Source organism: Engraulis encrasicolus, chromosome 4 (assembly GCF_034702125.1).
Source record: "Engraulis encrasicolus isolate BLACKSEA-1 chromosome 4, IST_EnEncr_1.0, whole genome shotgun sequence".
NCBI classification, from domain to species: domain Eukaryota; kingdom Metazoa; phylum Chordata; class Actinopteri; order Clupeiformes; family Engraulidae; genus Engraulis; species Engraulis encrasicolus.
Window position 1 is genome coordinate 31,146,502 of NC_085860.1, and position 20,770 is coordinate 31,167,271.

Below are 20,770 nucleotides of genomic sequence, written 5' to 3' on the forward strand. Positions count from 1 at the left end.
CTAAATGAGTGTTCTTTAACAGAAAAAAATCTATTAAACAGAAAGTCTATTGTGGTTTGCGCAATCAAAATTACATATTAAACCTGTTATATTTAAGATATAATAATGTACTATGAATAAAAAGGTCCTAAATGTAAAGTTATATTTTAACATTTTTGGTGCAAACATGTCGTAATTGTGATACATTTTGTTATTCCATCTATGTCGTATACAAATCAAGTTAGGAAGTCACACGGTTCATGGTCTTCAACAGACCTGTTCTGCACCAGGCTGCTCTGTAGTTTGATGAGACTTTGTGATATGCACTTATTTCAAAAAGAGACAAATACATCCGTCCTTGACAGCTTCTCCCTCAGCTGTGTCCTTGTCCTTGATGGCAAAAGACACAATTTCCATATCCAAAATCCGAATTTAATGAGATGTTGATGAGATGTTAATTCAAAACCATGATTTTGTTGTCGACTTGATTTCTTGCTGGTCTAAATTAAATCACCTACTTCCACAATTTTTGGTAGGAACCTTGAAGGGTTTCTTCCCAAACTTGGCAAGTGGGGAGAGATTGAGATTGGTGTGGAGTGCCATGTTTCATATCATTTGTACTGTACGTCTGTAGGAGACATCAGCATCACCATCTGTGACAATGTTTTTAAAGATTTAAAGAAAACTTTGAATGCACTGATGAATATTCTATAATAGGTATCAAACCCATGAAGGAAAGAAAAAAGAGAAATATCTCCGATTTGTAAAAGTTGTGTTTTTACATGCATATTTACTTGTTTGTGTGAGACTGTCGTGATTGTGGGGCTGGTGATCGGTGTGCTTCTTGTTATATCCTTAACTGTGGCCATTTTATGCCATGGACTGAGTCTTGTGGGCATGATGTGCAGTTCTGTTTGTTAATGTCTTTTGGTCGGAGGTACAACTGGGATGAACGCGAAAACCTATTTCTCCCTTAGTAGAGACCTAAGGTATCAAATGTCTCTTGCCAAAATCCCAGATAAGTATGCTTTTTAATTGCTTTCCTGTCCCTATGATTTTTCTGTTGATTTACAGTGTTGTAGTTTCACTATTTGGGAAATTATTGGGCTTTACATATAATCCATACTCACAGAGACTACCTGTATGACACTAGTTTCCCATCCATGTACGTCATTGGTGGTTGGCAAACACTTGTGCTTGTTTTGGGAAGCTAATTTTTTTCATACAAGATGCAATAAATCAACGATTAAAGTTGCTGGTCCCTATTGTTGTGTAACATGCTAATGGCAGATGTCACAGTAATTGTTTTGAAGTCACGTGATGGAAAAAATAATCTATGGTCGAGGCGGGGCTGGGGTTGAATAACGAGAGCTGCTTCACATCCAGGAAGAGCACCGCATCATCCCACTGGGGATTTCTGAGCCATGAATCTGGGCATTTGTTTCCTCTGGGTGTTCTCAGTAACATTTACAGTGTTAATTCAACACTTAGATAGTCAAATGTAACACTGTTGCAGTTGGTCTGAAGTGTTGAACTAACACTGAAAATGTTCCTGTGTGGGGTGGGAGGTGTTTTTATGCTTTTCTTTCAGGTGGGGGGTGGGGGATGGGGTGGGTGAGATGCCTCTTGTTGACGTTGGAAAAAAGGAGAATGTTTTTGTATGTGTTCTGCTCCTCAGTGGAGAATGCTTAATAATATCATAGACTCACCAAAATTTGACTTGATTTCAGTCTGACTGGGATGTGATGTGAATGTAAAACTTTCCATAATGTCTGTATTTGGATTTGCACAGAAACTTTTTGATTTGATCTAAAAATGATACATTCCTGGTTTCTTGCCTCTGCTTGAAAAAAAGTGTATTATTGAACAGCACAAAGTTATTGATATTGTGTCTAATGAAGAGGTTTGTTAATGTCAGAAAGTGTTCTACTGTATAAATAAATGCTCAGCCTATCATTTTATATATAAAAAAAACAGAATGCAAACCAGCGGCCAGTCTTAGTCTCTTCATTTCCTGTAGGAACGATTCCACCAGGTTCCTTTGTGTATAAAAATAACTCCAGATAGGGAGTGGAGCGAGTGGACATCAAAGAACATCATACTGTGGCTGTACACTAATTGTTTTATCCAAGACCTAGGGCATTATGCAATAGTTGAAAAAAAAAAAAAAACGTTATGGGAAAAAAAGAAAAACAGCGATTGCTGAGACCACACAGGAAACAGCAGAGCTCATTACTAAGCTGAGGAGAGGCAGCAGGTCCTCTCTCTCTCTCACACACACACACACACACGCACGCACACACACACACACACACACCAGCAGCAGCACAGTTTTGCAGATTGCATAACATCGGCATGATCTCACTTCTCTTGGCACAAGAACTGATATAGGAAAAGAGGCAGCGAAAGAAAGAAAGCAGCCTTCAGCAAACAGGGGAGCTTAATTGAGATGGAGACAGCCTGTGTTTGGTCAACATCCTCTGTCGTCAGTGCTATGAAAAAAATACCTTCGCCATCAAGCACAATAATGACAGGTGCAAAACAGGCCCGCCGACAGGGGGGGTGTGGGGGCAAAGGGGTATGTTGTCCCGGGCCCAGTGAGATAGGGGGCCCAGAATTGGGTCCCCGTTACATTGTATGTATTTGATAAAGGGCCCTTTCAGATGACTTTGTCCTGGGCTCAGCAAAAGCTGTCAGCGGCCCTGGGTGCAAAAAAGATAGTTGTTAATAAAGGTCTGTGCCCAACCTGTACTGAACAGCAGGATGGATGACAATTAAATTCCATAAACGAGTCCACAGACTATTCTCTTTTTTTTTGCGATGTGGCACATAATGACATTTCAACTAAGGCTGGTCTCTGCCGCCTCCACACCTTGTCACACCTTCAATAGTATTTAATCTACAAAGCAATTTACATGGTCTGATCATTTTTAATGGTCCCTTTCTCGCCTCTCGCTGACGAGCTCTCTTTAAGCCGTTTCCTTTTCACCACCCCATCCCACACCATAACTTCTTCCTTCCTTTCTTTCTTCCTTTTCTCTCTCCCTTCCTCCCATCCCCCCTCTGTCTCTTCTCTTGCTCCTGACCATCTTGTTAGAATTAGAAACCCAATACCCAAGTGCCCACAAGGATAATGCTCACTTCCAACTTCATCAATAGCTATCAATATCAATAGCTGTGATATAGAAATTCACCAGACATATGACATGGGGACTGCACATAAAAACACAGACAGACACAGACACCTCAAAACAAATACACTGAAAGACGGATTTAAACTCAGATGCACACATAACTTGCACAGGTGTTTTTTCTTAATTTTTTTCAAGGGAGTATCTATTTCAAATTTGAGGGCTGTCATATGATCATCCTCATAAATCTAATCATATCATCTTAACTGCATTACTAGGGACTTGTGCAATAGAACGTCCAACCTCTCATTGTCGTGTGTGTGTGTTTGCGTGTGTGTGTGTGTGTGTGTGCGTGCGTGCGTTCGTTCGTGCATGCGTGCGTGCGCGTGTGCGTGTGTGTGGGTGCCAACAGGGGGGTGGGGGAGGTTGGGGAGTCCTTATTACATTGTATGTATTGGGCTGGTGGCCCTTTCAGACGACCTTGTCCTGGGCACGACCAAAGCTGTCAGTGGCCCTGTGTGTGTGTGTGTGTGTGTGTGTGTGTGTGTGTGTGTGTGTGTGTGTGTGTGTGTGTGTGTGTGTGTGTGTGTGTGTGTGTGTGTGTGTGTGTGTGTGTGTGTGTGTGTGGCGAGAGTGTATGGCGAGTCTGGCCTTCTCTTCCTCTCTTGGCTGGCCTAACAGGAAGAGCTCTGCTTGCTTGGGTCGATATCCTCTCTCTCCTCATCAGCCGTATCCCCCCCACTTGTGCTATTGACTCTGGTGCAGGTGACAACGACAACCAGGCGAAGGAAAAAAGACAAATTACTACTGTTGAATTCAATTTAAATAAATTAATGATCAATACGCCTCCTTCACACCTTTAGAGAAGTGCTCAGCAACCTTGCTGGAGTTCAGTCTCTCCAGTGTGTGTGTGTGTGTGTGTGTGTGTGTGTGTGTGTTTGTGTGCGTACTCGCGCTTCAGAGAGTGTCTGTGTGTCTGCATCTGTGTCTGCGTGTGTGTGTGCGTCTGTGTGTGTGTTCCTGGTTCTCCTATGCAAATGTTCTTAATGTTGCAGCACCGATTACCATCCGTTGTCCTCTCAGCAATGGTGCACAAGGACCATTCTGTAAGTAAATAAATCCCATTTACTTGAGTACAGTGCCATTTGGATTTTATTTCACCATTGCACATCGCACATTGAGTTACGGTAGGCCCTACATGCAATATCGCCACGGAGACACTTAACACGCCATCGACAAGACAGCTGAGCTTCTGCACCGCACTTAATGGGCAGTAATATCCACCAGTCCCTACCCCGTGTCGCCTCTGTAATCAAACATAACACTCAATCCTTCGGCTACTCATGCGAGGCGTGTTTTCCTATGGCTAACCAAGCGCGCTGGTCACGCCAATTGGCCTCCTGACACCTGCCGTCGTCACCCAGCTGTGGAGGCGGTGTTTGGGTAGCATAGTGCGTGTGAATGGTTGGAGAGTGCCATAGGATAGTGTGCATGAAAGGTTACTGAAATACTGATATTGAAATACTGAGGAAACAAAATACTCTAAATATCGCAGAGAAGTGGCATATTATTTCTAATTAAAGTCAATGGGCTTAAGGACAACTTTCATTATGCAGCCCTCTTGCTTGTCGATCCCATTGCGACTCTCAGTATAGTGTGTATGAGAGGGAAGTGTATACGTTGCTTTTGAAGGTCGTAGATCTTACTTGACCCAAATATGAGTGCATGCTATGCACTGGAAAAGAAAGCCAGCTTTGTGTGCGTGTGTGTGTGTGTGTGTGTGTGTGTGTGTGTGTGTGTGTGTGTGTGTGTGTGTGTGTGTGTGTGTGTGTGTGTGTGTGTGTGTGTGTGTGTGTGTGTGCGTGCGCTTGTGTGCGTGCACGCGTCCATGCACGTGTGAGTGCATGCTTGTGTGTGTGTGTGTGTGTGTGTGTGTGTGTGTGTGTGTGTGTGTGTGTGTGTGTGTGTGTGTGTGTGTGTGTGTGTGTGTGTGAGTGTGTGTGTGTGTGTAAATAGGGTGGGTGGGGGCAGGTGCTCTAGTCTGGGCATCCCCTGGGGACTGGCGTAGATTGTGCTCCAATGGTGCAGATCTAGAATTACAATTTAATGACAGCAAGGGCAGCGTTCCTTTGGGAACGGGTTCTCATATAATTATCCAATAGACACTCCCAAATCAATCCCCCCCCACCCCCTCTCCACAAGACACGTGCTCCTTACACACACACACACACATACATCATCATGCCACAGCACACAGCCCCCACCACTACCAACACACACACACACACACACACACACACACACACACACACACACACACACACACACACACACACACACACACACACACACACACACACACACACACACACACACACACACACACACACACACACACACACACACACACACACACACACCAGAGGCAGAAGTGGAAAGCTGGTGAGAGGATCTTCAACAACAAAAGATGTGGTTAACATGCTTAATGCGATTAGTATTTATTTCTGTTTAACATGCTCAGATATTTAGAATAGATTGTATACATAAAACCATATTTATCATTGTTTTCACGTTTCTTGCTTTGATATTTCACTCAAAGGCAGCTAAAGGAAGATAAATCTTGTATATAGTAAAGATAACGCACACAATGGTAACCTCACCTTAACCTCATCATCCACAAGAGCCACACCAATGCACCTCTCATAATACAGTTTGCTGGACGGGGATCAAGATACTGTTTCAGTTCAAGGCTGAAACGGCCATTTTGGTTTTTTTATGAATGGGTACCATGATTAATGTCAGACATAGGCATTTACAGTACTATACATATACTGTATGTCTATGGTGTCATGGGGTACTAGGTTGCCTGACAGCTTTGGGCCAAGGACAAAGGACAAAGTCATCCCGACGGGCCCCCCATCCAATAAATACAATGTAATGAGGATCCATTCTGGTTCTGTACTCCCCCTCGGCCCGCTACAACTGGCCTCTTTGTCAACCACTGTCTGTGTCCCTGGCCTCAGCAACACATACCATATCCCACAGCAGATGAGGGGAGATGAGGCAAGCATTAAAGGGGTATGCCACAATTTTGGGGCTTAAAACAGTTAAAATGGTTGGCCAGGGTTTATAAAGGTGGTAAATTGTCTTATTTTTCATGTAAGCCATTGTCTTGTTTTAAAACAAGTTAAAAGAGGGAATATGTCGCTAAGCTAATGAAAGTCAATGGATCCGTGTAGCATGCTAGCCTGCTACAATGACCTTTAAGGTAAGTTAACCTATCCAGTCGAAGGTGGAGATTGTGTACATCACAGGAAAAGGTGCAGAACAGAGGCTGACTGTAATTTTCAGAGTCAGGAGTCCGAACACTTACAATCTTTTTCATTGCTAGATTACGTCTCATCAAATTCTGAATTCTGAAAGTCAAAATGTAATCACAGCCATTAAATAAAAAAATTAAAATTAAGTGCGCGGACTTCTCACTCCGAAAATGTAAGTTAACCCATCCACACACAACACTACAAGCTGCTGTCCATGATCTCTGTGCTCCTTGAAGTGACCGACCGACTGGCTGACGTGACGTACGCCTCCGATGATTACTGGCCAGCCACTGAGGAAATAAATACTGCTGTAATTAGTGTTTAAATTACAGCTCCGCAGTCAGTGCCGTACTGGCTGCCCTCGGGCACTGAAATGCAATATGCCTCCCCTCAGTATGCCCCCTCTGCCTCAATATGCCGCTCTGCTGCTGCCTCTCACACACAAAAGACTTCATTACCTTTGGCACTGAAGCGATATCGAACCTCCAGCCAGCCAGCCAGCCAGTCAGCAGGACTTAAAAAAAAAGGTCCAGGCATTTTTATGTGCCCCCCCTTTAAAAATGAATATTTTCGTTGCAAAACGAATGTGTCCACCATTTTGCATTTTATTTCACCACCATTTGCATTTTATTATTGGAAATGTTATAAGTACGATCATCTATATGTGAATTCTTGCCATCCAAATATTTTGAGAACATACTTTTTAAACCTCCCTCAGTACTGCTAGCCCACCGGCAAATGCCATGTATGCCAGATGACCAGGCCAGGTCTGGACAACAGTGAGTCACAGTGCAAGCTGTACTGGTGGATTCCAGGGCAGATCAGATTCAGAAGCCACTGAGTACAGTGCATGCCTCCCCTTTCTTCGATGGACGGAGATGGTGATTAGGGGTGCTATATTTTTATTAACCATCTTTCCTCCTCCTCCTCCTCCTCCTCCTCCTCCTCCTCCTCCTCCTCCTCCTCCTCCTCCCCATATCAAACATAAAATAGCCCTCTTCTATTTTCTGTATCTCTCTATCTCTATCTCCATCTCTATTTCTACCTTTATCTCTATCTCTGTCTCCCCCCTCCTCTCTCTCTCTGAGTTAAGGCCCGAAATAGCTGTTGTGTTGCAATAACAGAAGATTTCTGCCGACTGACACAGCACATTTATTTTTATCCTTTCTTCTCGTTTTTTTCCCTTTCTTATTTCCCCCTCAGACTTCAAGGGTTTCAAGCAGTCTCTCTCTCTCTCTCTCTCTCTCTCTCTCTCTCTCTCTCTCTCTCTCTGTCTCTCTCATGTCTTTGTCTTTGTCTTTGTCTCTCTCTCTCTCTCTCTCTCTCTCTCTCTCTCTCTCTCTCTGTCTCTCTCATGTCTTTGTCTTTGTCTCTCTCTCTCTCTCTCTCTGTCTCTCTCATGTCTTTGTCTTTGTCTTTGTCTCTCTCTCTCTCTCTCTCTCTCTCTCTCTCTCTCTCTCTCTCTCTCTCTCTCTCTTCCCCCCCCATAAAAAAGTACATTTATGTTCCTCACAATGCCGGTATATTCTAGGCAGGATTGAATTGTTGTTATCTCGGCATAAAAGGCCCTAAAGTTAACCTTGAGAGAGGCCGTACTGTACCACGGCACTACAAATACAGAATCCAAATTGTGGTGTGCATCCTTGCTGTGGCCATCTGTGCACTTTTAACATTCTCAGCGCAAACAAAAACATATCGCGAAAAAAAAAACCATCAAAAAGGACTTAGCCTATCTGGCGTTCAAGTACTACAATGCAAGGCTTGAGCGATGCTCAGAGGTACGTAGAGGAGAGGGAGGAAGCCGGCAGTGAGAGTGTGTGTGGCTGGCATGTGTCTGAAGTGTGTGTGTGCGTGTGTGTGCGTGTGTGCGTGCGTGTGTGTGTGTCTGTGTGGCTGGCATGTGTCTGAAGTGTGTGTGTGTGTGTGTGTGTGTGTGTGTGTGTGTGTGTGTGTGTGTGTGTGTGTGTGTGTGTGTGTGTGTGTGTGTGTGTGTGTGTGTGTGTGTGTGTGTGTGTGTGTGTGTGTGCGTGCGTGCGTGCGTGCGTGTGTGTGTGTGTGTTAGGGAGGTGGGGGTGCGAGTCCTTTTCTTTTGTGCTGCAGGGCTCAGGTGTTGCATGCCCCCCCCCTAATCTCTCCGTCTGACACTGATCCGCTGCAGGGGGGTGGGGGGTGAGGTGAGTTTGAGGAGGTAGATGAGGGCCCGTGTTGGGGTTGGGTGGGGGTGTGGGCTTGAGGATGGAGAGGGGGAGGAGAGGAGGGGGGGCATGGGGCTTGTGAAGAGCGTGTGTGTGTGTGTGTGTGTGTGTGTGTGTGTGTGTGTGTGTGTGTGTGTGTGTGTGTGTGTGTGTGTGTGTGTGTGGATGAGGGCTTGAGGATGGAGAAGGGGAGGGGGGGCATGGAGCTTGGAGGCACATGCTAAACAGGGGATTCATTTCCCAGTGGAGAGGGGAGGGGAGGGGAGGGGAGGGGAGGGGCTGTATTTGGTGGTGACCTATGCCAGATGGGTGCATGTGAGACTGGTGGTAGGGGCCTAAGATGAATACGGCTCATGCAGTCACACACACACACACTCATAAATGCACACACATGCATTCTCTCTCTCTCTCTCTCTCTCTCTCTCTCTCTCTCTCTCTCTCTCTCTCTCTCTCTCTCTCTCTCTCTCTCTCTCTCATGACTCCATCTTGGATTTTCTGAGAGAGAGAGAGAGAGAGAGAGAGAGAGAGAGAGAGAGAGAGAGAGAGAGAGATAGGGAGAGAGAGAATGAACTGTGTTCGAATTTTATTAAACATTCATATTAAATTAAGAAGGAACTACTGCCCCTCAGGAAAATGAATGGAAAAGGATGAGGGAAGAAGTGTTAACCAAAACACATTTTTCATTTTTATAAATCAAGTGTGGGTGCATTTTTATGGAGCCCATCTGCAGTGAAATGAGTGATCTGAGTGTTCACCATCCATTGTGCAGTGGACTCGGCCGAGAACAAAGCCACTGGTACTGACAGTGATCGGTGAAACAGACAATAAATGACATATGGAAATGAGCTACACTGATGCCAGAACTGAGATCAAAAGAGGGTAAACATGGCACAGAGGGCACAAATGGAAAGAGAGAGAGAGAGAGAGAGAGAGAGAGAGAGAGAGAGAGAGAGAGAGAGAGAGAGAGAGAGAGAGAGAGAGAGAGAGAGAGGCAACACACAAATATACCGCTTTACCTGTGTGATGTCATGATGACGCAAACACTTGCAGCCCTACTTAGCACGTTCCCATCTCTCCCTCTCTTCCCCTCATCCCTCTCTCTCCTGCCTTATCTTCTCTTCTTCCCTCCCTCTCTTCTCTTCCCCTCATCCCTCTCTCTCCTGCCTTATCTTCTCTTCTTCCCTCCCTCTCTTCTCTTCCCCTCATCCCTCTCTCTCCTGCCTTATCTTCTCTTCTTCCCTCCCTCTCTTCCCCTCATCCCTCTTTCTCCTGCCTTCTATTCTCTTCTTCCCATCTCTCCCTCTCTTCCCCTCATCCCTCTCTCTCCTGCCTTATCTTCTCTTCTTCCCTCCCTCTCTTCCCCTCATCCCTCTCTCTCCTGCCTTATCTTCTCTTCTTCCTGTTTCCTCTCTTCTCTTCCCCTCATCCCTCTCTCTCCTGCCTTATCTTCTCTTCTTCCTGTTTCCTCACCCTCTCCTCTCCTGTCCTTGGCTCTTCAGAGGTGATGCCATCTGAGGGGGTGAGGTGGCACTAGCGATCAGAAGCTGCCTGCCTGGCAACCTCACCAACTCACATGATGCCAGCAGACGACAGGCCACAGAGAGAGAGAGAGAGAGAGAGAGAGAGAGAGAGAGAGAGAGAGAGAGAGAGAGAGAGAGAGCCCAATTAAAATCCTGACAGATAAACTTGTGTGAGCATTCGCACGCACACACGCGAACACACACACACACGCGCGCGAACACACACGTGCGCGCGCGAACACACACACACACACACACACACACACACACACACACACACACACACACACACACACACACACACACACACACACACACACACACACACATACACACACACACACACACACACACACACACACACACACACACACATATAGACTGCATGGGTTAAATGCAGTAGTGTGACAAAAGTGAATCTGAAAAAAGACACCATGAAAGTAGTAAGTAGGTCTATTGCACTTTATATGAATTACTAGGAATCACTATTGTAGGAATTAAACTCCTCCAAATAGACAACAAAATGTAAGTTACCATAACAACAGAGTACAATAAGACATATTACATTTTTTTTAAATTCTTGCAAACTTCTATCAGTTGTTCATGCATGGTCATGATACTTGCTGCTAACGGTGTCTGCTTTGACACATTCACTGTGTGTTGTTGGCTAACTGTTGCACCTTGACTCGTGACTGCAGGGCTTGATTTTTTTCAGCAGTTCACCATCCTCCCACACATAGAACACTCTACACGACACACACCCGCGACCGCTATATAAGGCCCAGCTGCATGCTGTCACCGCTTGGCTGTCTGTCTGTTCCTTGTCAGCTGCTAAACGAAGCGTGTTGCTGTCGCTGCCTGGAGTTGGTTTTTTGAGTGAGTGCACACACACAACATGCACACACATGCACGCACATACACACAAACACACACACACACACACACACACACACACACACACACACACACACACACACACACACACACACACACACACACACACACACACACACGGCTAGATTGAATGAGATGTTTTCGCACCTCGGCGCTCTCTGCTGGTGAAGTGTAATTGGAGCCCCGCCCCAAAATGTGCTTCTCATTTGTGGTGGACATCCTGGGGTAGTCCGGTCGCCACATGCTCACAGCAGCTAAGCTCCATTCTAGAACTCAAGTGGTGATTGGGGAAAACAAAACGCTGGTATGGTCAACCCGTAGTCTTTATATCATAGTTTGGATTGTATCTCAAAAGAAGAGTGTGTGTGTGTGTGTGTGTGTGTGTGTGTGTGTGTGTGTGTGTGTGTGTGTGTGTGTGTGTGTGTGTGTGTGTGTGTGTGTGTGTGTGTGTGTGTGTGTGTGTGTGTGTGTGTGTGTGTGTGTGTGTGTGTGTGTCTGTGTGTGTGTGTGTGTGTGTGTGTGTGTGTGTGTGTGTGTGTGTGTGTGTGTGCGTGCGTGCGTGCGTGTGTGTGTGTGTGTGTGTGTTATAGAGTTAAGATAAGTGTGTATTACAATGACTGTAAAATCAAGCTAGAACTAGAATATTACAAGAGTCTTCTCCAAGCAGGTGTCTAACACTACCAGAGGAGGGGTGTAAAAACATGGGCTGTGAAAACAAAGTGAGAGGGATATGTTGATCAAGGAACAGCTTGGAGTACAGAAGAAGTGTGGATTTAGAGAGAGACAGAGAGAGGGGGGGGGGCATGAAGAAGAAGGGTGGGGGGAGGGAGTAAAGAAAATACTTGGAAAAACTCCAAAGCATGTTGAGTCAAACAGCTGTCAGAATGCTCTGAAACACATGGGATCTCAGTAGTGATCAACATGTAATATATGGTGGTGGGCAGTGGGTGTGAAATCTGTACTTCTTTACTACCAGGGCGACCAGACAGGACCGCTGACAGCTTGGGCTGTGCCCGGGACAAAGACATTTGAAAGGGCCCCAAACCCGATCAATACAATGTAATGAGGATTCAATTCTGGGGCCCCTCTGTCCCTGGGCCCGGGACAAGTGACCCCTTTGTCCCCCTCTGTCCCTGTGACCAGATATGAAACAACAAAAAATCAGCAGAACTGTATAGGGATAGGGTTGATGTGGTAGATAAAGACATGGATCACCTCATCTGTCTACCTCTAAGCATTGACCCTTTGTGCACGTGTGTGTGTTTGTGGCTCTGTGTGTGTGAATGTGTGGATAATGTTTGTGTGTGCACGTGCGCATGCGTTGTGTGCGTTAGCATAATGTGTGTGCATGGCATGCGTGTATTTACACAGTGTGTGTGTGTGTGTGTGTGTGTGTGTGTGTGTGTGTGTGTGTGTGTGTGTGTGTGTGTGTGTGTGTGTGTGTGTGTGTGTGTGTGTGTTGGCTTTCCTAACAGCTTTGATGCCTCCCCACATCTCACAGGAGACCGGTTTCCATGGTTTCCGAGGAGACGAAGGCCAAAAGACAGAGCGAGAGAGTCAGAGAAAGAGAAGAGTCAGAGAATAAGAGAATACGGAAAATGCTGGATGAAGAAAGTGAGTAGGGAGAACGCCAGATAAAGACAGATTAAGACACAGCCGTAAGAGATCACACGTCTTCAGTGTAAAAAAAAACACTTAAGAATTGATATGTCATTCATTTTTATCATCATAGTCTGACATTTTACACAGTAATAATTACAATGGCAGAACCACCATCTTCAATTTACTTGAAATTAAATGTCAGCATAATGTCAACATAATGCTGGTTTTTACATGGCCGATAGTCAACCAACCATGCGCTGTCTGAACCATAGCATTGAACACAGGCTAAATGCATGTGTTTGCTTTGGAAAGGTTAATATCTGCATACATTTAGATTTGAATATTGGAGGGAGTTAGTGTCTTTTTTTCCAGCTCAATCTTCTCAACAAGCACTTCACTGATCTGATCAGATATGGAGCGAATAAAGGGAGAGGAAGCAGTATGTGTTTCAGAAGGGGGCTGTGTGTGTGTCTCGCAGGGCTGCTGACAGCAACATACTGGACAATGTAATGACTGAGGACCCAATTCTGGGGCCCCACTCTCCCTGGGCCCAGGAGAACCGTCTTGTCTACACTCTGACTGTTAACAGCACAAGATGAGGTGATGAATTATTATACGGCTCTGATAACCTTGGGGGAAAACCCGCCCTCCACCCCCAGCATGCATGCACACACACACACACGCACATGTGCGCATGCAGGCACGCACGCGCATGCGTGCACACACACACACACAAACACACACAATGCATGAACATGCTTGCAAACACAAAACACACACATAGTGTACACACACACACACACACACACACACACACACACACACACACACACACACACACACACACACACACACACACACACACACCCCTGTTGTAGAGCTGACATCCCTGGCGCAGGCGCAGGCACAGATCACCTCAGCTGCATATCTCCTTTTCCCCCCCAGGGACCAATTTAGGTGGAGCACAACACGGGCCCGAGCCCCTTTACTTTCAATTTAAGATGAGATCTCATTGGCTGATATCTCTGGTTTCCCGGGCGATGTGGATGCCACCATCTGTCATTCTGTTGGCTGGCTGGTAGGGCTGGGTGGAATATCTTCATTCGTTGGCGTGGTGATGAATGTGCGCTTTCTGAGGCACGGATGGAATGAAACCTCCACTGGGGATGGTAATGAGTCAGAATCATGACAAGATGAAAGCCGCCAGTTGCCACGGTGAGGACTTGTGTGATGCTTACCTAAAGCCCACAGTTCTGTAATTTTTTTCATAAATTAACAGTGAGTTTAAACAGAAAAATAACGAATAGGGTAAGGTCCTATTGTTTCAGCTCCGAACACACACACACACACACTCACACAACACACACACTTTTTGTGGTCTTGTTAATGAGAAAGACCCATGACTGCAAAACACCCAAGGACACAATGTGCTCATTGGATCAGTCTTCCTGTATTGACATTTGTCCTCAGACTTGCCTCCTCACTCAACTTAGGTGTGAGTCACGTGGTGTGTCGTTATATTATATTATATTATATTATATTATATTATATTATATTATATTATATTATATTATATTCATCATATTACATTTCATTTGCTTCACTATGCTTTTTATCCAAAGCGACTTAGAGATATTACAGGATCTTGGGTACAGTCCCTGGAGCAATGTGAGGTTAGGTGCCTTACTCAAGGGCACTTCAACCATGGAGGGAGGAAGGGATTTGTTTGGGTGGGGATTGAACCTGCACCCCTGTGGTCTAGTCAAATATCCTAACCACATCACTGCTACCCCATATACAGTACAGGCCAAAAGTATGGACTCACCTTCTCATTCATGCATTCTCTTTATTTTCGTGGATTTTCATTGTGTATTTTCATGCAGGGCATCAAAACTGTGCTTGAACACATGGAGAATTACGTGCTTACCAAAAATATAATTCTAGCGGTTGTCCAACAGCAATGTCAGCTGTCTATCCACCTGACGTCAACACGGCACAACTGATGGCCCCACACATTTCAATAAGCTTATTTTTTGTCTATTTTCAAATAAAAATGCCCAGTCAGTCATGTCAATCCTAATTGAACATTAATGTCCTCCAATAACTCACTAGAATTGTAGAGCTATAATTTTGAGACCTAAAACCTAGTTGTAGCCCCTTAATGCGCGCCGTACCTCCAGTGGCACGCTGTAATAGTCATTGAAATGTAACTACCATAGCACTGCAATACTATGACACAACACAGGCTCTTTAGTAATGCATCACGACTTGGTCATTACCATACTGGTAACAACAAATGTATAAAGCCGCGTCTTAAGGGGTTAAATACTTGCCAACACAAGCATTTTACAGACATTTTCTTGATCTGATATTGGGTCATAGCCAATTACTTGTAGAGGTCAAACCTGTGTTGGAGGGAATCTGTGGCAGGGTTTTTCACTTTTACTTTTACTTTTTTGTCACTGTTTCACCTAGATAACCAGCTATGCTGACCAAGTGACTCATTATCAGATCAAGAAAATCTCTCTTGTATTGCTTGTATCAATTAAAATTGACTCGACTGACTGGGTATTTTTACTTGAAAATAGACAGAAAAATAAGCTTGTTGAAACATGTGAGGCCCTCAGTTTTGCTGTGTTGACGTCACTGTTTGGCATTTTTTGATATTTTTAAAATAATTGTTTTTATTTTTTATATATTTTCATTTTTTGTTACGCGAAACATTATACATGTGTTCATTCACAGTTTTGATGCCCTCCCTGAAAATGTACTAAGTTCTGTAAATAGCCACAAAAATAAAGAGAATTAATTAAATGAGAAGGTGAGTCCATACTTTTGGCCTGTACTGTATATCGCACGCACGCACTCACACACACACCACTGACCACTGATATGCCGTAAGAAATACTAGACACAAATATGCCTTATACTAAAAAAAATGTTTTGGTTGATTAATTAATAAAATGCTATAACTGTTAAAAGCCTTTTCAAAGGTAGAGAATACAGAATAGACTGTCTAAATGTAATAATACCCTACACCACTCCTTAACAGTGCATTTAACAGGAAGCCTTTGGCATAACCTCATAGGTAGTGATAGTTATTCTACTGAAATGACAGGCATGCTTAGTGTTCTTGACCTGTACAGCAATCCTACTCCCTTATCCCTCCCGAACACAATCAGTTGAGAGAGGACATGATTTAAGGATAACAGTGTTTTAAACAAGGTCCCAATGTCAAACATGAGTGCTTGGGTTAATGCAATAATAACCATAGAGGCATGGTGAAGTATATTACATGACCAAACAGAAATGATTGACATCTCCTTCCAGTGGCGAAGGGCATTGTCACCATGTTGAGGTCAAAGGTCAGATCTTTCCCATATGTGAGTGTTCTCTCAGGGCTGATAGTCAATGTGTCCAACTCAATATCTAAACTCCCCTCCTCTCCTAGACGTCATTGACGATAGAAGCTTTATTCAACATCTCGCAAAAGCACAATTCAAATGTACCTGTAATTTTCTCATTTGCAATTGCAATCAGGGGGAATGACTGAGGTTGTCGTGCCTAGGCTGACATCGAGGAAACCTTATCGTTATTGTTTTCTCCACGGAGGAGGGGCATCATCGAAGTACGAGGCCACAAGCAAAAGGAGAGGACAGGAGGTTAGATATGGATTTGCACCCAATAAGTGTCAACCATACAGAAGCTAGCTATACTAAAGGTAGACTGCTGTTTTAAATGAGGTCACCTTTGCCACAAGGTACCACAACTTCGAAAAACAAAGGCCGACATCTCAAAATTGGACAAAGTTAGGGAGTTTTAATGAACGGACATAATCAATTTTAGATGTCTCTGTCATAGTCTGATATAGACTTGATGACCTCTTGCCAAACACAAAACATATTCTGCATTCAATTTGCACCATACAGTGTCACACAAACACAATACAGTAAATTATGCATCTAGAGAGACTGCCGTAAGGAGAAGTGATTGTGCATTCCTGACCACTGTACCTACATTCCTCTTTTCTACAGATGAACACTCCGGCATCTGTACTAATGGCATCTACACCGGTCACCAGGGCGCCCTGGATGGGAGAATAGCAGAGCACCATTGCCCCCTATCTCCCATAGGCTAAAAAGACACCCCAAATTGAAACAGACACTTTATTTGATCACAGGGTAACTACAAAAAAATATAAACATAGGCTACTGGACAAAAAGGTTTTATTTTCAATTCTGATGGTGATGTACTCAGGATACACCGGTTGGACATTGGATAGGCCTAGTGTTCAGCTGTGAGAGGATGTCTCCGAATACACTTAGACCCCTCTCCTCAAAGCCTCCATCATTCTCTTTTAGTTCATGTAGCTGTCTAAAAATAAATGTTTCAAGCTGATGATGTCCACTTGTAGTTAAAGACCTGAAGTGTTTTGTGAGTGTGGAAAATGGCACACTGTTGTCTTCACTCGTGACCCATTCGCCTTTAGTTACATCATACGTCAAATATGTGGCCCACTGTTTCAGTATGTCCATGTACGCCAGCTGAAACCGCTCTGACTGCTGTGCAAGTATAGTCAAAGTCAACATTGGCAACAATTGGCACATCCTGCAAAGTGTGTTTGGGTGAGACTCCAGCCAGGTGAGGATAGTGTTTCTGGCAACATCAGATGATGCACTGTCTCCACAGGAAAGAAGAGCACCTGCAATAATTTCTGGACAGCTGTCCTCAGTGTCAGATTGGGAAAGAGAGTCCAGCAATCTCTCTGCAAGGTTGTCACTACCTGTGTGGGTGAGAAGCTTTTGTATGTGTTCACCTAAGATTGAACCATTCACTAGGGCTTTCATACATAGACCACCACATGTGGGTCCCAGATTAATGTCAGAAGTCCATAACAGTTCACCTGCCGACTTTCGCAAAAGTGAGCCCTGTAGAGCAGGAAAGCCCAAAGCCAAAGATGCTTGTGCGTCGCCACTTTCAGGACTTGGTTTACAGAAACTTCCAAAAAGAGCATTTACAACAGAATGAGGGCACGCGAGATTCTGCAACAATCGCACCATCAACACATCTCTGCATCGACCCAGATCGGTAAAAGTCACATCCTTGTGTTCCAAAAAGGTTTTACGCAGATGGTCGTTCGTAACGCGCAGTTGGTTTTCTATGGCCGTTCTAAATGATGTGTTTGCGTTGAATCTTTTGAAGATCTGCTCACAGTAGTTGCTCCACTGGAAAGCTCTCTTTACGGTGGCTTCATTCCACTGTCTCACATGGTCAGTCTCAGAGATGGCCAGCAACTCCGATGTGCTCTCAATGTTTTTCAAAACAGCCTCCATGCAGCGCACTGTTTCAAGACGCCAGGGAACATTTTTACCACTTGGGAATGTGGGAACAAGTCGCACTCCAGTAAGTCGCGGTTGTTGTCATATTTTGCAAGAACGGCAACAGTGCCAATCACAACGGCATAAATCCGCGCAGAAAACTTCCTTGAGTTAGCGGTGGTCGAAACAGGAAATATTTTCATTGGCTTCAAAATAAAAGCCCCTCCAATCTTAAAAGCACTTGCGCACAATAACAGTCATCTTGCTGATTACTTAATCGTTCAGTGGAATTATGACGGAACTGCTTCAAACGCACCCCATAGCCTAGGCCTGTGATGATTTTTTTTAAATTCTATTTTTTGTTCACGTGTTTTTCCAAATAGCTGTAACATTACCTCGTTTCAAATCCACATTTGCCATAGTCTATTTTAAACTACTTTAGCGCCTGCCACAGCAATAATAATGGGCCGGGGGCTGAGGAGCTCACTTGATTTTGAACTTGACTTGGCTGCTCAGTGCATGAGCCCTTCTACCAAGAGTACCCTCCCTCTTCTAAAGAGAGAGAGGGAAAGAGGGAGCGATAGAGCTCAAGGGATTCTGAATCAGTCTACTGTCAGGTCAATGTTTTTGCCAGTAGACGAGTAGACTGGTAGCCCGCGCATGTTCTTTTACATCTTGTATTTCTTTTATTGTAAAGTTATCGGTGAAATAAGAGCCAAGTGACATTCAGAAGTTTGGGAAGCATGTGTATACCGACTTTGCATGACCGTAGAAGTGGAGAAGAGCAGCGGTCCCTCAACGAGAGTTGCATTGTGGAAGGTAGGTGACCAAAATGATGCTTGTTTTATTCTGTTGCCTCATCAATAGCCTCAAAATTGAAAACTGACTTACACTTACCAAGAAGAACTTACCACTAACCACTTACCTGGTTATTGTTCGCTTCTGGTGTCGTAGGGGAAAAGGTGCGCATGTAGCTACTAACTTTTCCCATATGGTATACATTTTAAAAATTAATTAGGCTAGCCTATATGTTGAAACAAGGCTATTGCCATTCATTCTTCAGTTCCCATTTTGCATATAGCTTTGGGGATGTTCACATAACAATTGACTACTTTTTTCTTTTGATGTGCCTTTCAGTCTTAGCCTATTCCATCCTGTTATAATAAAAAAGAAAGAAAGAGAAGAAAAGAAAATAAGTTAAATGGTTCCATTCTGGTTTATGTAATTGGCATAGTGGGTGGCTGAATGGGTCTTGCTACATATTTAGCTTTTAAAAGATTTTTTTCAAAGAATTAAAACATTTTTTCATGTCATAGGCTGGCCTCTCCCATCCTTTAGTGATAAAACAGTGACTTTTGTGGCTTAATATGTCATAAAAGCACAAATAGGGAGCGTGTGTAAATGAAGAGGCAGACAGCTTTGAAATCTTATTGCAGTTGAAACTGCACAGACAGTGACTTGATGCAATACACACATGCCTCCACAAACATGAAAGAGGCACAAACTGCAGTTTTCACATTTAATTTTAACTCTACCATGAAATATAACAACAGTTCATCTGATGTTTTGTGGCTTTGTGTAAAATGCAAAGACTCTTTTAAAACAAAACTAATTAGGACAAATTCACAGCCTGGCTTACGACCATGTGTAATTTGCAAGCCCTCCCCAGCCCACACCGACTCCACACACATGCCATTTATAAGGGGCTAGCTAGTGGCACCACATAAACTGCAGTCAAAAGGTCTTACAGACAAGGTATACATATTTTCGATTCCCCATATTTCCCCTTGTTAGAAATGTACGTGTATCTGTGTAGTCTGTCTGAGGAGTCAGGAGGAAAGGTCATCAACACTTTGTTGTCTGAGAGGATAACTCACATGTCTCCCACCCAGATCGTATATCAGAAGGGTCGGGTCCTTTTTGTAACATGAGAGTCCAGTAAAGGCCCAGAACAGCTCATCAAGAGCCTTATGGACAGTTCAATAAAATTGCCTCAATGATGTGAAGTGTTCTCTGCAGAGCATGACATATTCTGTTGTCATCATGCAGTGTCACTGTCCTGGGCAAAAACAGTGAGTCCATTCACTGGAGGCAGATATGATCCGATCCGCTTGACCTTCATACGAAGTGTGGATGTGCAGGAAAATAAGTTCTGAAAGACACTGATGATGTTTTTTAGGTGAAGAATCTTGGGCCTGGGCTACCTACCAGTCATCACACGACGCACCAGGTCACAGGGTTGCTACTGTAGGCTCAGATAGATAGATGACATTTGACCTTAAGAGCAGCATCTGTGAACCGCTCAAATGTCATCTATCTATCTATCTATCTATCTATCTATCTGTCTATCTGTCTGTCTGTCTGTCTGTCTGTCTGTCTGTCTGTCTGTCTGTCTATCTATCTATCTATCTATCTTTCTATCTATCTATCTATCTATCTATCTATCTATCTATCTATCTATCTATCTATCTATCTATCTATCTATCTATCTATCTATCTATCTATCTATCTTGTTTCAAATCTACCTATCTGTCTGTATGTCTGCCTGCCTATCTGTCTGTCTGTCTGTCTGTCTGTTAAACAAACCTAAAAACTAAACAACCCAAAAATACGATATCACTTACCAACCCTCTCAACCTGCTAAAACCACAGTGTAGTATTACTGAGTGAAAATCCATTGTCCCCATAGACCTATTTCACAGATCCGCTGACAGTATAGAGAACGCTGAATATATGAATGCCCATAAAAGCACAAGTGATATCTGGGGGTGCAACAGTGGATACCAAAACATTGTCCATCCCCAGACGATG

General features: G+C 44.0%; 2 protein-coding genes across 3 annotated transcripts in view; one reads left to right on the forward strand and one right to left on the reverse strand.

The window, feature by feature from the left end:
• Window positions 1-16,445: 16,445 nt before the first annotated feature.
• On the reverse strand, window positions 16,446-18,167 carry fancf (FA complementation group F). Its single transcript, XM_063196114.1, has one exon. It carries the CDS (start codon window positions 17,972-17,974, stop codon window positions 16,895-16,897), a length of 1,080 nt encoding a protein of 359 aa, XP_063052184.1. The 5' UTR covers window positions 17,975-18,167; the 3' UTR covers window positions 16,446-16,894.
• Window positions 18,168-18,550: 383 nt separating this feature from the next.
• The window catches only part of LOC134447633 (growth arrest-specific protein 2), a 52,348-nt gene continuing 50,128 nt past the window's right edge, over window positions 18,551-20,770 (forward strand). For both annotated transcript variants that reach the window (XM_063197187.1, XM_063197188.1), the window contains exon 1: window positions 18,551-18,778. In XM_063197187.1, the coding sequence (XP_063053257.1) occupies window positions 18,722-18,778 (57 nt within the window). In that variant the 5' untranslated portion in view covers window positions 18,551-18,721. The remainder of the gene's footprint in view (window positions 18,779-20,770) is intronic.